The sequence below is a fragment of the Papio anubis genome, chromosome 7 (assembly GCF_008728515.1).
Source record: "Papio anubis isolate 15944 chromosome 7, Panubis1.0, whole genome shotgun sequence".
In the NCBI taxonomy this organism is placed as follows: domain Eukaryota; kingdom Metazoa; phylum Chordata; class Mammalia; order Primates; family Cercopithecidae; genus Papio; species Papio anubis.
The window spans coordinates 108,652,370-108,667,862 of NC_044982.1; the positions used below are offsets into that span (position 1 = coordinate 108,652,370).

Consider the following 15,493-nt stretch of genomic DNA (forward strand, 5'->3'; position numbering starts at 1 on the left):
ACATTGTGGCCAAGACATTATTTCCTATAAGCCAGATACTTTTGGAAGCTCATTAAGGTCATGTCAAGCATCCCTGATTTCAAAGAAACCACACTAAGAAGTCTCTCTTTCCTACCTAATGGAGAGCTCCTAAGCTCAGGCACCCTTTCTCAGACCATTCCATGGCTCGACAAATATTTCAAATGGCCTCTGTGATTCTGTTTACTGTGGTTGGGAAGGACTTCCACAGTGTTAGCTTTTCTTAGCTCAACTTTTACCCAGGGGAAGAAGGGAAGCAGCAATGTACAAAAATATATTTAAAAAAAGATGGGTCAGGATACATAAGGAATCTGAGCCCTTCTTAGTGGAGAGAGATGCCTAGTGATGTTGACAGTACACGGCTGGTGTAGGTTTCTGCTCTGTTTCCTTTCAGCAGAACTCAGGGAGTCCTGTGACAGCTGACCCACAGTTATGCCCCAAAACACTGTATGTTTAATAAACACATTTGAAGCTCAACTTGAACTATCCCACTCAAAACTCTTGAAGAAGAATTTTACAATACACAATACAATTTCACAATAAACAAAATCTTAATTTAGTCACTCGGCTGTGTCCATAAAACTCTGGGAATGACCACACTTTTGTTTGTTTTTTAAACCAAGGTACACATCGAAAAGTCCTCAAGGGAAAAAAATCTTCCTCTTAAAGTAATTCTCTCCCCTTTAGATAACTGAGTTTGTGACAGCTAGACAGTATTAAAAGCAATAACCCAACAACCTTATCATCTGCCTGCTTTGATAAAATATTTATATTTTTCTGAAATGGAGGCTAAAACACATTGAGTCCATTATGTCCCCAAATTGAAGGGCAGAATCACTGTTAGAACAAAGACAGATGACAATGAAAGTCACTACTTTTTAAAATAAGTTCCACAGAACAGCAGCCCCTTAAGATTCTCCAAGAAACAGAGTTCTGTGGTCAAATAAGTTAAGAAAAAAGCTGTGCACTTACCCCCTTTCTTGGAGATTCCAAAGTCCACTAAAAACATATTGAGAAGTCCTACCTATATAAAGAAGTTTGCTTAGCTTTGGTTATCCCAGTATATCATAAATACCTCTAATTGTGGAAACTTTAAAAACGTATCACCTGCTCAGCTAATGTTCTAAGCAGCACAAGTTTTGGTATTTTAAAGCCATTACCTTGTTCCTGCCTTCCAGTTGAAATTTCAGGCTGGAGGAGATCTTAGCCATTGTTGGTAATCCTAGAAAGGTTGTCATCCCTTCTCTGTTCCAATCACCTGAATTTAATTTGGGTAAAACAAAAATGCCAATAGTTCTGGTAATATAAGTTGAAAAAAGTGAAGCTCCCCAAAACCTTGGCTGGTGGGGTAAAGGATAAGGAATACTGAAAACCTAGTCACTTCTTTCCTCCAACAGATGAAGGGACCAAGGCAAAGAGAAATTAGATGACCTGCGTGGGTGCCCACAAGTGACCTTTCTTTTTCTTGTCTTATTTCATGTGTAGTTTCTTTTATTCATGTCCTATTTCATTGGCCAGAACTTTCAGAGCAATATTGAGTAAAAATGACCTATCGTGAAGTAAAAGAAAGTCACTACTTTGCAGTCAAATATATCTGGATTCAAATCACAACTCAGACACTTCCCAGCTATGAGTGACGGGGCTACTCTAGGTCAAAGTGTCAGCTGTGAAATGTTCATAATATGGACCTTGAAGGGGCATTTTAATAATTAAGGACAAGGTATGTGATGAGCCTAATGTAGTGATTGGGAAAACAAGACACTCAAGCAACAATAGTTAAAATGATCATGATTATGCTGATGGTAAGCAATCTTGCTTGAGCCTTGCATTTAACTGGAATGAGCTGCTGGTTTAAGACAGACATTCTTTCTGTTGTCAAGGAATCTGCTCCTATGCCTACTTTAAAAAGTTTATTTAAGGAATGGATGCCTCATTTTATCAAATGCTATTTTTGGTAACTAAGTGTTCTGGATACTAAATAAGCCAAACAGAAAATGCAATCGATGAGACTAAAATTGACTTTAAAGATAAAATATTTTCTCTAATGTTGATTTTTAGGAGCCACCCTTAATAAATTCAAACAAAAGTGAGAAAACAAGTCTCTCTCCTCTGCAATCTATGTCCATATCTATAATGTGTCAGCTGTCAGCCTTCCCTGGAAAGGTAACTACCCACTTCCTAAATCTGGCATCTTTTCTCTGTGACTCAAGTTCAAGCAAGCAAAGCTGTTGGAATGTCCACCCAAAGAAGGTGGCTTAGGAAGGTCCCTGACCAGGTTGGAGGTGACAGTCCGAAAGATAAGGCCTGGTATCAATAGATCAAAGAAAGCTAAACCTTCAGATGAAGAGCAGCCCTGTAAGTCAGTTGTTGATTTGCTCCAGGGTTTCTGAATTTCACTCACAGAGAACTGACCACTGCACTGTATAGGGAGGAAATCACACTTCGGATACCTCCAGGGTGACTGCAGCCACCGCCATACCCTGCAGCTGTGGGTGTATATGAGTAGAGCCTTTCCAGAGGAGAGCTCAGCAGTCTGTGTCAACAGACATTAGAATATCCACGCACAAGTACACCCCTGACACACAGCAAACACACTCCCCGCTGTCCTGGACCTAACACAAACATAGCTTCTCCCTCGCTGTGATGGGAGATGAGAGGGAGGGTGTGTGTGTGTGTGTGTGTGTGTGTGTGTGTGTGTGTGCATGTGTTCTATGCACAGAAAAAGGACTATAAGGCAGATAGAAATACACCAATATGTAAAACTTGGCTATTTGTGTTGTGAGAATTACAGGTGGGTTTTATTTTCTCCTAAAAGCTCTTCTTGTTTTTTGGAATATTCTAGTTTGCTTTCCCAAAGCATGTGTTAATTTAATGTTAATTTAATGATATGTCAATTGAGTGACACAAATAGAATAATACTTTTTAAAGGGTTTCATGTGGAAGACACAGGAGAAAGTATACATAACTGGTGAGAACTAGAAGCAATGAATGAATGAGACAGAGACAGAGGAAGGGGAAGCCCTTTTTAAATAGTAAGTGTCCAATAATGGGACGGATTGGCTTAAAGAACAATGAAAAAATTTTACCTAAACTAAGATTTATGCTGGGCACCAACTGTGTTCCTGGCACTCTGCCATCTTCTTTGCACAAGTTTTACATCCACCCTATGAGGTAAATGGAAATTCATCCCATTTTACAGATTAGGAAACTCGGCAGGGACCGGTCAGCCTTGATCCCTGTAACACGGCTAGTGAAGGGCAGAGCAGGCTCTTATGTGTTTGGCCACCCACTGTGGGGTCCCCGTCCCTTGTGGTGCCCAGGCGGAGGCACCTTCCCTGGGGCAGCAAGAGACGTGCTAAGGCCACTATTCTTCCCTGGGGCAGCAAGAGACGTGCTAAGGCCACGATTCTCCATCACAGGCCCAGATGAAAGTTGTATGGCATGTAGGACATGTTCATGCTTTGGGGTCACTCCATCTAGCCATGGGGTCTGTGGGCAAGCTATTGAACCTCACTAAGCTTCAGACTCCTCCTCTGTAAGTTCAGGAAAATACTTACATCACATGGTTATTGTGAGTATTAAGGAAAGCCAATTATTTATGATGTCTAGCAGAAGAAATGTTCCTTCTCCTCTGTTACTTTCCCCTAGAAGAGAATGTCTTTCCAAGCAGACATTATAAGTGTATGTATGTGTGATTTTTATATAACCCTTGAGCATATTACTTAGCCTCTCTGTGCCTTGGTTTTCTATCTGCAAAATGGGCAGAGCAACGCACCTCCTGGAGTTATGAGGATTAAAGAAGCTAGTAGTTGTAAAGCACTTAGAATGATGCCTGGCACAGCGTAAGCACGTGTAAGTGTTCAATAAAAATACACACAGATGCTAACACCACTTAGAATCATTTCGCTATGGTAAGGACTTGAGTCACTTCTATAATGTTGCTTTTCTGGTTCTAATTCACAGGATTGCAAGAGAGGTCAGAGGGGCAGCGGGGGCAAGAAGGCCCTCTGAACACCTCAGCACTCCACTCATAACACTTTCCCGCATGAAGCTGTGGCCAGAGACAGAAGGAGGAGCTGCAAAACCCCGGCAGCCTGAGATGAGGTGCTCCACCTGTGCCGACCTCCAGCGGTCCGTCTACCCAGAGTCGTGTCTCTACACCAGCTGGCAGGCCCACCCGGATCTCAGGAGGGAGTGCAGACCCCGCTCGGCCCTCCCTATGCGGAGCTGAGTCCTGAGCTGGAGCCTGCACCCAGTCCATGCTGCACCGGCCTCCTCCATCCTGTCTCCCACCCACACACGTCACACACCACTCACACACACATCACATCAACACACATGCATACTGCTCACACACACCACACACCCCCATACACATCACTCACATCAACACACATACACAACACACACACCACACACACCCCCACCACTCTCAACACATATACACACCTGCACACACCACACACACTCCACACACACCACTCACATCAACACACATACACAACACACACACACACACCCCACCACACATATACACACCTGCTCACACCCCACACACCACACACACACCACTCACATCAACACACATACACACCTGCACACAACCCACACACATCACTCTCATCAACACACATATACAACACTCACACACACCACACACATCACCACATTAACACACATACACAACACTCCAACCCCCACACCTGACACACACCACTCACATCCACACATACACACCTGCACACACCACACACACACCACACACACCACTCACATCAACACACATACACAACACACACCCCACACATACCACTCACATCAACACACATACACACCTGCACACACCCCACACACACCACTATCAACACACATACACAACACCTGCACACACCACACACATCACTCACATCACACATACACAGCACTCATACAACCCACACACCCCACACACATCACTCACATCAACACACATACACACACCTGCACACACCCACACACACTCCCACACACCACTCACATCAACACACACACAAAAACACACACCCCACACACACACCCCCCACCACTCTCAACACACATACACAATACTCCCTGCACACACCCCACATCAACACACATACACAACACACACACCCCACACACACCCCCACCACTCTCAACACACACAAACACAATACCTGCACACACCCCATATCAACACACATACACAACACACACACACACCACACACACACCCCCACCACCTCAACACATATACACACCTGCACACACCCCATATCAACACACACACACACCACACACACCCCACCAATTCTCTCAACACACATACACAATACCTGTGTGTAATATTAATCCCTTCTACATCAAATACCACATACACAACACACACACCCCCACCACTCTCAACACACATACACAACACACACACAACACATACACCCCCACCACTCTCAACACACATACACACCTGCACACACCCCACACACCACCACTCACATCAACACATACACACCATAGCACACCCTCTACCCACTTCCTCATACACAACACACACAACACACACACCCCCACCACTCTCAACACACATACACACCTGCACACACCCCACACACCACTCACATCAACACACATACACACCACACACACCCCCACCACTCTCAACACACATACACAACACACACACAACACACACACACCCCCCACCCTCAACACACATAATACCTGCACACACCACACACACCTCCCACACACACACTCACATCAACACACATACAACACTCCACACACACACACAGCACCTACACACACTACACACCCCTCTACTACCTCACACATACACACCTGCACACACCACACACTCCACACACCACATCAACACACATACACAACACTCACACACACACAACACTCACACACACCACACACCCCCACACCACTCTCAACACATATACACACACATATACCCTATATCAACACACATCAGTTTCATACACACCCCACTCTCCACCAACACAATATACATACCACTCACACACCTCACACACCCTGCATACACCACTCACATCAGCACATATACACACCACTGACACACACCACGCACACTCCATACACACCATTCACATCAACATACACAACACCCACACACATCATACACACCCCCACACACACCACTCACATCAACACACACACACACCACTCACACACCACACGCACATCAGTCAACATACATGCACAGTATTCACACATACACCACACACACCATTCACACACACCAACACATCACACACCACTCACACACCCCGCACTCCCCCACCATTCACAGCAACATACATACACACCATTCGCAATCACACCAACACACCACACACACCACTCACACCACAACACATACACACCATTCACACACACACCACACATATACCACTCACAACATACATGCACACCATTCACATACACACACATTCGGACACACCACACACACACCACCCACACCACTCACATCAACACATACACAGCATTCACACGCACCACACACACACAACTCACATACACCACACATCATTCACAAACAATACACATTGCTCACACACCACACCACTCATATACATACACCCCCACACAGCACACACACCACAAACCACACACGCACACACCATTCACATCAATAAACACACCATACATACACCACACACATGCACCGCTCACAGAAATCTCACCACACAAACCACTCAAACCAACATACGCACCACACACACACACCACAAACACACATCACACTACTCACACACATACCACAGACACCTCTCTCACACCACACACACACCACATACACACAAACCACACACACAGCCCACCCCAGACCTGACAGGGAACAGCCTCCTCCTCGCTGATGGTAAGAGCTTTGCCTGAGTGGGGAAGTGTGCCCCTGCATTTGTCACAGCCCTGGGACCCCACAGCCCTACACACCCTTTGGAAGGAACCCCAGGAATCCTGGACAAGTCATCCATTCCCTCTTGTTTCCAGTTCGCCACAGGCAGCCCAAGCAGTGCCTGGCAAGGAGCTCATCTGAAATGGGAGTGAAGAATGGGACCCTCACCTCGATTTCCCCATGCAGCTGAGGGTTTGCCACATTTAGAAAAGACAGGCGTCTGGTGCAGCACAGAAACATGAACACATTCTATAACACACATCAAAATTCAAATAAATCTCAAAAGCCAAGGCCAAATTTTCCATTACACAAGGAAAAGTTTGGAATTGTGGCAAAGTAACCCGCTCCCCTTTATGAAGCAAAGCCACCAAAGAGCTGCTTCACCTCGCCAGTTCCTCCCTACCATGCTTCCTTCAACCTTCTCCAGTCAGACTTGCCTGTCATCCCACTACAGAGCTGCCATCATCAGGAGGCCACTCTTGTGAAGGAAAACAGTGGCTCTTCTGCCCCTGACCTTCTATGGGGATGTGGCCTCCTGCTCCATCTCAAGCATTTTCGCCTGGTCTTCCAGGCCCATGTCCTTCACCTCCTGCCTCAGGCCCCTCCTTCTAGGCCTCCTTTGCCTGCTCTCCCTCCTCTTCCAGATCTCAGGGCGTCTTGTGCAGCCTCCTATCCTATGTGTCCTCCTAGGTGATCTCATCCAAGCTCCTGGCAGCAGCGCTGCCTCGGCTGCTGCTTCTCCAATCCACCAGCAAGCTCTCTGCTACCTCCGAGAGGTCTCTCCATCTTCTGAGCTCTGCTGCTGGCCTGGCTCAGGACACCCCTGACCTTCATGCATCCACTCTTGCCCTTCCCACTCATTCCGCACTCGGAAGCCATATCAGACAAGGCCAGCCCTTGCCTCCGTCCTCTAACACATTTTCTTTCCTCTTAGCCCAAACCTGGAGTTCCCTGCCATGATCAACTTGTTCCTGTGTGGTCAGGCCACTGCCCACCTCTCCAGCCTACCTCTCTGGCTCCAGCAACACTGCCTTATCAGTTCGTTGAACACACTATGTTCCGTTCCGACCCCAGGACCTTTGTATATGCTATGTCCTCTGGCAAGAAAGCTCTCCTCCCTCTCTTCACCTCATTAATTCCTTACAGTCATTTAGATTTTGCCCAAATATCACTCCTCAAGGAGGCCAGTCTCTGAACAACCCCTCCCCTACCCAGTCTAGGTCTGGTCCCTGGTGATTCATTCTTACTGTACCTGGACTTCTCCTGGGAATGAATGAAGGTCACAGCAGTCCAGGTGAGAGATGGCAAGGCCTGAATGGTGGAGCCGCAAGGAGGGCATGCCAGAGGAAAGAGATGATGTCACTGCCTCAAAATAGTGTGTCGGCGTCAGATCCCAAAAAGGGAAAATTCTGAAAAACCTTGGTCACCTGATCCTCCTACACTGTATGGGGCAAAAAATGTCTAGAGACGGAAGAAAAATATGATTGGGCCGGTTGCATATTTACAACTACCATGCCACACATGCTCGATACAGGAGGACTTCTGCAGCAAAGTAGAGGCACACGTGCTCATGCATTCCTCGGTTCATTGATTCAGGGGGCCACACATTCAGTAGCAGCCTACTTCTAGCTCTGGCTTCATCACTATTTGCCTCAGTCTCTCCTCAACTAAGACGTGGAGTTCATCAGGACATTATTTCCTTTTGCAGAGGTTGCTGTGAGGAAGCGGTCTCTGTTTCAATTATAAGCAGCCTTTGCAAAGCTCTTCTTTGGAGCCGGGGGCTGTGCTAGAAGCTGAACAATGGTCAGAGATGAAAGGACCCAATCCTGCCTCTGACAAGTTCAGTCTTGAGTGTGATGGAGGCACAGAGCCCAGTAACTTCACACTGAGAAATGCATGCTGTGAGAGATGCTGGACACCATGTGGTGGGGACGGCTGGGAGGATCTGAGAAGGCTTCCTGGAGGACACCACCCCTATGCTAACCTGGCAATGGACTGCAAAAAATGCTCTGGGAGGAACAAAGTACGACAGGAAAGATGCCCTTTCCTAAAAGTGTTCCTTTGACTGCTCCAGAATTTCTGAGCAGATTCCTTTAGTCCCCTCTGAGGGGTATGCTTTCTTGTTCCTTTCCAGTCCCTGGAGCTTTCTGGTCTTTTATCCCAACTGCAACTTCCTACCGATCGAGAGTTATTCCCCCACTCAAATGCGACCCTCTCATCTAGATCTCTGCTCAGGATCCCTGATCATAACCAATGGCAAATGCACAAATAGACAGAAATATCTGTATTCGCAGCAGTCTGACTCCAAATGCAAATATCCCCTCAGGAAATTGTTTCCCATTACACACAGAGGGGAAATGACTGTCTGCTCTTAGACAAAGTTGGAATGAGGTTTGGAGCTCATTTAAAAATCAGTACAAGCTAAGGATTTTGTAAGGTTCACCGTAACACAGAAAACATATCTGGTTTATAATGCAGCATCTAGCTGTAGACTATTTCACATTTCAGATGCAGACATACTGTGTAGAATTCCTGTAATACAGTGTAGGCAGCGAAAACCTGGAAAAAATGTGGAACTTGAGAGCATTACAGATGAAAGGAACAGGAAGAAATGAAAAAAAGACATATTGCTCTCCCCACTATTTCATGTGAATCCAAGTAAGAAAAATATCCCCTGATCTTTACATTGGGAAAAAATTAATTACATGCAAAGTTTCACCACATGATAACATACAATATTTTAATGGCCATTCAAATAAACGAAAAACCAAAAGACTCTTTCCACGGGTGGGAGTAGGGTGAGGGCAGGCAACTAACCAAAGAAAAATGCTCTTCTCAATATTCATCTCTCTTAGAACAATTCTCTTCACAGAAAGCACATCAAATATCACAGCCCTACCTTTTCAGAGGGATTAAACAAAGATCTTTCTTCCTTGTGACCAACACCTTCTTAGAAGAATCTGTTATCCGTGTAGAAGAAATGTCAGAAACCTCTGGGAGGAAATGTAGCTGCATTTGTATTCTGCTCAGAAAATGTCATCACAGATCTGTTTACCTTAACTGTGGACCATGATTCAGCCGTGACAACTGTCTTGCATACTGATCAATTTATTTGCAGCAAAATTTCTAGCATTAACTGCTTAGGTTCTGAAAAATCAGTTACTTGGATTTCCTGTGCAACCATAACGAATGCACATTTGAAAAATCTAGATTCTTATCCAAACATTTCAGTGAGAGATAATAAAGGATTTTTCTTGAAGTGTAAGCAAGGGAGGGTCCCTCTGACTTCTGGAATGAAGACAGCACACATGATTCCCAAAGGACCTCCATGGGGTAGCATTTTTATAGCACAGTGTGCAGAAAAATCATTAGACTGAGAATCAGAGAACTCTGACTGCAGATCCTTGCTTGGCTTTAACCAGCTGTGAGATCCTGTGTAAGACATTCTTTTCTGATCGGCAGGCTGGACCAGGGTCTCTGCAATAGAGAAGAGGATGGCCACTGGACCCGAGAAAGTAAGAAGAAGCCAGGTCCTGCCTCCTCTGGCTGGTGCTTCCAGCCTGGACGCTGAGCCCTGGATGCCTGCCTGAGCCCCTTCTATCAGGCAGGCAGGTTTTGGCATTAGGGAATTGAAACCAGTCCCAAGGCAGCCTGGGGAGATGTCCTCCCACCTCAGCTAACAGTGCTGGCTCAGGTAGGGCTCTGGCTCTCCTCTGGAACAGGGGCACTGCACTACAGCACACTACGGTGTCACTCCCCATGTTCCCACTAGTATCCGAACCCACTAACTCCAGCTTCCTTCTCCACCCTGCAAGCTGAAGGCCTATAATCTCTGTGTTGAAATGTGTAAAAGGGGCAAAAATAAAACAGACCCAGCAGGAAGATGGCTAACCAGTAATTCCAGTGGAAGAAATGTAGAGAGGCTACTGTCAAGGTTATGATTCTGGAGCAAGACAACAAGGATGAGTGACCCATTCAACCTGCCCCACTCTGTGCGCGACCATCAGAAGAAAGTGTGTGTCACCAATCACACGGAAGCCAGCCAGAACATCTGGGTTGGAAGGCGTTGTGTCCGTCAGTGGAATGAATGTCCCTAATGAGGTCTTAGAAGGAGTCTCAGTCAAAACCTAGACTCTGGCCTACCAGGACCTGAGTCTGGGGAATCAGGAGCCCAGTGCAGTAAGACAGACCCTGCACAAGAAAGGGCAAGGCATGGGTTGCTGGTGCAATGGCATGGGAGAGTGTGCAGGAGGGCTCAATGCTCTGATTCTCCACATTCGAAAATACCAGAAAGAACCATGGGTTGGTGAAGGGTTCACTGAGGAGGACCTGCCGGTGAGACACAACTTGTCAGCCTGGAGAGTCCTTGAGGCAGAAGGAGGGATAAAACTGTCTTCAGATACCTGATGGACCTTCCTGCATAAAAGATAAGAGGCCAGTTCTCAATGACTGCAGAGGCCTCTTCACAGTAGCTAAGGATATGAAAGGTAGGGGGGAAAAATGAATGACCAAGATGCATGTTGACTGTCCAAAGGCAGCTGGAAGTGAACAGAAACCAAATGAACTAACAAGTCTGACATAAGGAGAAAAGCTCATAAATTATGGAACACTTCCAGATAAAAATTACTCAGCCTTTAAATATCATGATTTCAAAGATAATGTTACAGGAAAATGCTAAGAGTAAGTTAATAGAGCAGGATACAAAATCATATATGCAAACATATTTATCAGGGATCCATCAAAGTTCAGCTTCAGCTACATTATTTGCCCAAAACCTATTATTTGGCCATGGCTTCTAAATGAATGCCTTGGCCTTTGAAAGGACAAACAGTCAAATACCTATTGCAAGATCATTTCTGGCATCCCTGAACTTGTGCATGATCAATGACCTTACGATACTCAGGTCACCATCATCTCTACATCTACAGCATAACAACATCAATACTACAAATAAGGCATGCCACATGAACTTATTGCTCAAGTCTGCATATTCACTTTCAAATGTAAATCTGCATTCTAGATGTACTCAGATTAAAAAGCTCCTTGTATGTATGATGTATTTTGAACTCTCCCAGTCAGATGGTGTATAAATGTAAATATTATTGCAAGAATGAAATGTGCAATAATCTTTGATCATATGGCAAAAGCTATTAATTTTATATGCAAAATTTATGTGCAAATCAATTATCAAGAACTTTACCAAATAGTTACATTTAATAGGAAGTGAGGAAAGAAGACAAATATTAAGAGACAACACTTTGGGAGGCTGAGGTGGGCAGATCACGAGGTCAGGAGTTCGGGACCAGTCTGACCAACACAGTGAAACCCCGTCTCTACTAAAAATACAAAAAATTAGCCTAGCGTGGTGGTGCGTGCCTATAATCCCAGCTACTCGGGAGGCTAAGGCAGGAGAATCGCGTGAACCCAGGAGGCGGAGGTTGTAGCGGGCCGAGATTGTGCCACTGCACTGTAGCCCAGGTGACAGTGTGAGACTCCGTCACAAAAAAAAAAAAAAAGAGGCAACACACTTGCTTGCTACTTTTACAAAGACTGTCATTTTCTTTCTGAGACAAGATATGTGCAGAACCATAAATACTACTGTAAAACAGAATAAAAGAGATCATTAGTATATATCATAAATCATGTCTTTGTGGAATTGTTTGGTATACTGGCATTCACAATAATAAACAACCTTTAGGATTTTAGATTTTTCTATCTGTTTCTGTTTAGACCATGCATCTTTCAAGAAAAAGTCTTATTTGGAATCCTTCATATCTTTATAAGGACAAATTAATTGCCAACTTTATCGACTGTGCCACCTCAAAAATTCATAAGGGAAAAAAGCCACCCATATCACACCATAACATCTATAGTAAATCATCACCAATCCAGACATAATTAACAAAACCAATGTAGTTCATTCCTCCACCAAACTCAGTTGCAAACAAGTGTCTATATTTAGTATCATAAATTGCAGCATGGTAAGCACAGGAGTATCTAGCAGTGGGCAAGGTCCAGATACGACTGTTTCTGACTTAGAGTTTAACTTTACGATGTGAAGAATCTTAATAAACAAAAATAACATAAGAACAATACCTATTTTTGTTAGAATGTCATATTTTCATTCAATGATTCAGCATCAGCCTCAATCACAGCCAAACATAGATGCTTGGCCATTCAGCATTAAGGAAAACTGAATTAGCTCAACACACCTCTAATATATGTACGTCCAGACAGAGAAAGAGACTCTGTGTGTGTGTGTGTGTGTGTGTGTATGTGTGTGTGTGTGTGTAGGTAAATACTTTTAAAAAAGGAACAAAGCTAATTCTGAGTGGTAAGACTACATAGGATTTTTACTGCCCACTTACCATTTTCCATTATCTCTGAGTTTTAAAAACTTAGAATACAATACTCTTATGATCAGGAAGCAATGCAAGTGATGTAATCGAAGGTAAGTGAAATGCTGGGTTCTGTGGGCGGGCTGTGTGGGAACTGGGAACACAGAGCTGGGGGAGTAGAAGAGAAGCCAGCAGTTGTGAAATGGTGTAGCCACCTCCAGCTGAGCAAACTTCCCTACAGGGATGGGACAAGGGTGATGAAATGGGGAAAAGGTAGAATTCGAGGCTGAAATAACTACTGAGTTCCAGAGAGGCAGCAGGCCCTGAGCAGGCTCATAAATCTGCACAGCAACACTGTGAAAGAAGCATCATTATCACCATGTCCTGGGTGTGATGATATTCAGGGTTTTCTGATTAGTACAGTAGTAAATGTGCATGGTAAACAATCTGAAATATTCAAGAAAGTAAAAACCGAGGAGATGAGGCCACACAAGAGGAGAGGCGACAAAAACAGGATAAGAGAGATGGAGAGGGTGAGACTCTGGCAAAGAAAATATTAAAAGATGAGTTATTCAAGGTGGGGGAGACACTGCCACTGGCTCTGAAGTCGGGCCAAGAGGTTAACGGTGGCCTGCCGAGTGTGCAGTTCCTCCTGTGGCTCCCTTCGCAACCTCGTGACTTCTTGATGCTGGGAGCAATGAGGAGTGAAGGCCCACTTCTCTCCACAAAGGGTAGACTGAGGTTATTCCACAGCACAGTACAAGGCCCTGAATATACAGAAAGGAAAGATGGAGCCCATCAAGATGGGAGAAGAAGGACCAGCAAACAGCCAGGGACAAGCTGTGTGAAAAGTGACACAGCAGGTAAATCCAGAGAGCTCTGGGAACCAGAGGCACCAAACAGCACAAAACGGGAGAGACAATCAGTGGGATGGGTGCAGAAGTCTCTGGAGGAGGCAATAAGTTGGTGGATTCTAAACACTGTTTAACCAGGAAGTAACCGACAAGGTGAGTCAAGCTTGAGTCCCGCCCGCTGGGCTCACAGATACCCTGGCCTTCTCAATTATCACGCAAAACCCACACCTTTGAAAGAGAGTGGGACAAATACTAAACCGGATAGCATGCAGAGACATTAAAATCCCAGGCACAAATGAAGACTGTCCACATAACCAGGGACATGTGCCCCTTCTTCACATGTACTGATTGTTGTCCAGCCACAATGAAAGCAGCTACCATCCTTCCTGGTGCCAGGGCCCACACCAGTCATGAAGAAAACACAGACCCCCACCAGTATACCAGATGGCTAATCATCTGGAGGATGTGGGTGTCTTGGGAGTATCACTGCCTACTTTAGACAGTGGACAGCAACCTGCACTTCCTGTACATTTAACTCAAACCCTATGGAGGTGGCACCATGATGGGGACACCTGGATGGATGTGGTGAGGCAACATAACATGGTTACAATCCCTCACTTGCTGAGTATGTGTTTCTGTTTCCCCAGGTAGGAGGACCTCCCCGAGGTCAGGAAGCAGTGTCTATTCATTTGTCATATGGAATCACCACACCCTTCAGTGATGGCCATGCTTTCCTTGTCGCCTTGTTTGAGATTGAGTGGGTCCCACAGAACTGCGTTCCTGGAAGCCTTGGTAACTGCTCAGATCCCAGCTGCTTTACCTGCCAGCATCCTGAAACTCAGCAAGATCAGAGTCCAGACCTCGTAAGATGTTGAGACTTCACCTACAGCTGCCCCACCCAGGCTGATGAAGCATCAATCCAAGACGAAGGGGCTCATCCCTGAGTCTGTAGGTAAAGGTGGGAGGGAAAAGCTGAATAATGAGGGGAGCTGTGCAGGGAGGGGGAAGGATGAAGGAAGGGATGACTTGGGCTGTAGGAAGTAGAGGCTTCCTGCGCAGTTAGCTGAAGACAGTCTGCTCACAATTGCACATGTGCATGGCATTCTAGCTGGGACGCACTAGCCATTCAACACATTTTTTTTTCCTTGTTTTGCCCATATCTCCTCAAATTCCTTTTACCATCAACACATATTTTTTACACGGATGAATAAATGAGTCAATGAATGGATAAATTTTGCTCTGAGTGCTGCCCTAAGAGGCACATACAAGGTTCTCAGTTATTCAGGTGCAAAATCAGTGCCAAGTGATCCACAGCCATTTCAAAGCTGTCTCTGAAGGCCACACACCTCCCACCT

The 15,493-nt window shown here is 45.3% G+C and overlaps 2 protein-coding genes across 7 annotated transcripts in view; one reads left to right on the forward strand and one right to left on the reverse strand.

Annotated features, from left to right (window-relative positions):
- Positions 1-15,493, reverse strand: part of ARNT2 (aryl hydrocarbon receptor nuclear translocator 2) — a 202,018-nt gene that overhangs the window by 154,979 nt on the left and 31,546 nt on the right. Inside the window, exon 1 of one of the 6 annotated variants that reach the window (XM_017960858.3) lies at positions 9,846-10,155. The exons of 3 other annotated variants lie outside the window; for them this stretch is intronic. Coding sequence is in view for 1 of the 3 variants with exons in the window: in XM_031668434.1 (XP_031524294.1) it covers positions 7,384-7,390 (7 nt within the window). In the remaining 2 variants the exon portion in view is untranslated. Of the gene's footprint in view, positions 1-7,383; positions 8,147-8,198; positions 8,832-9,845; positions 10,156-15,493 lie in introns of those variants that run through there. 2 more of the 6 variants (XM_017960857.3, XM_031668434.1) reach the window with 2 other exon arrangements.
- Positions 6,163-14,859, forward strand: LOC116275781 (histidine-rich glycoprotein-like). Its single transcript, XM_031668437.1, is given in 4 exon segments — positions 6,163-6,435; positions 6,483-6,766; positions 6,769-6,910; positions 14,786-14,859. Coding segments are annotated over 4 exon segments (690 nt in total). The 5' UTR covers positions 6,163-6,245.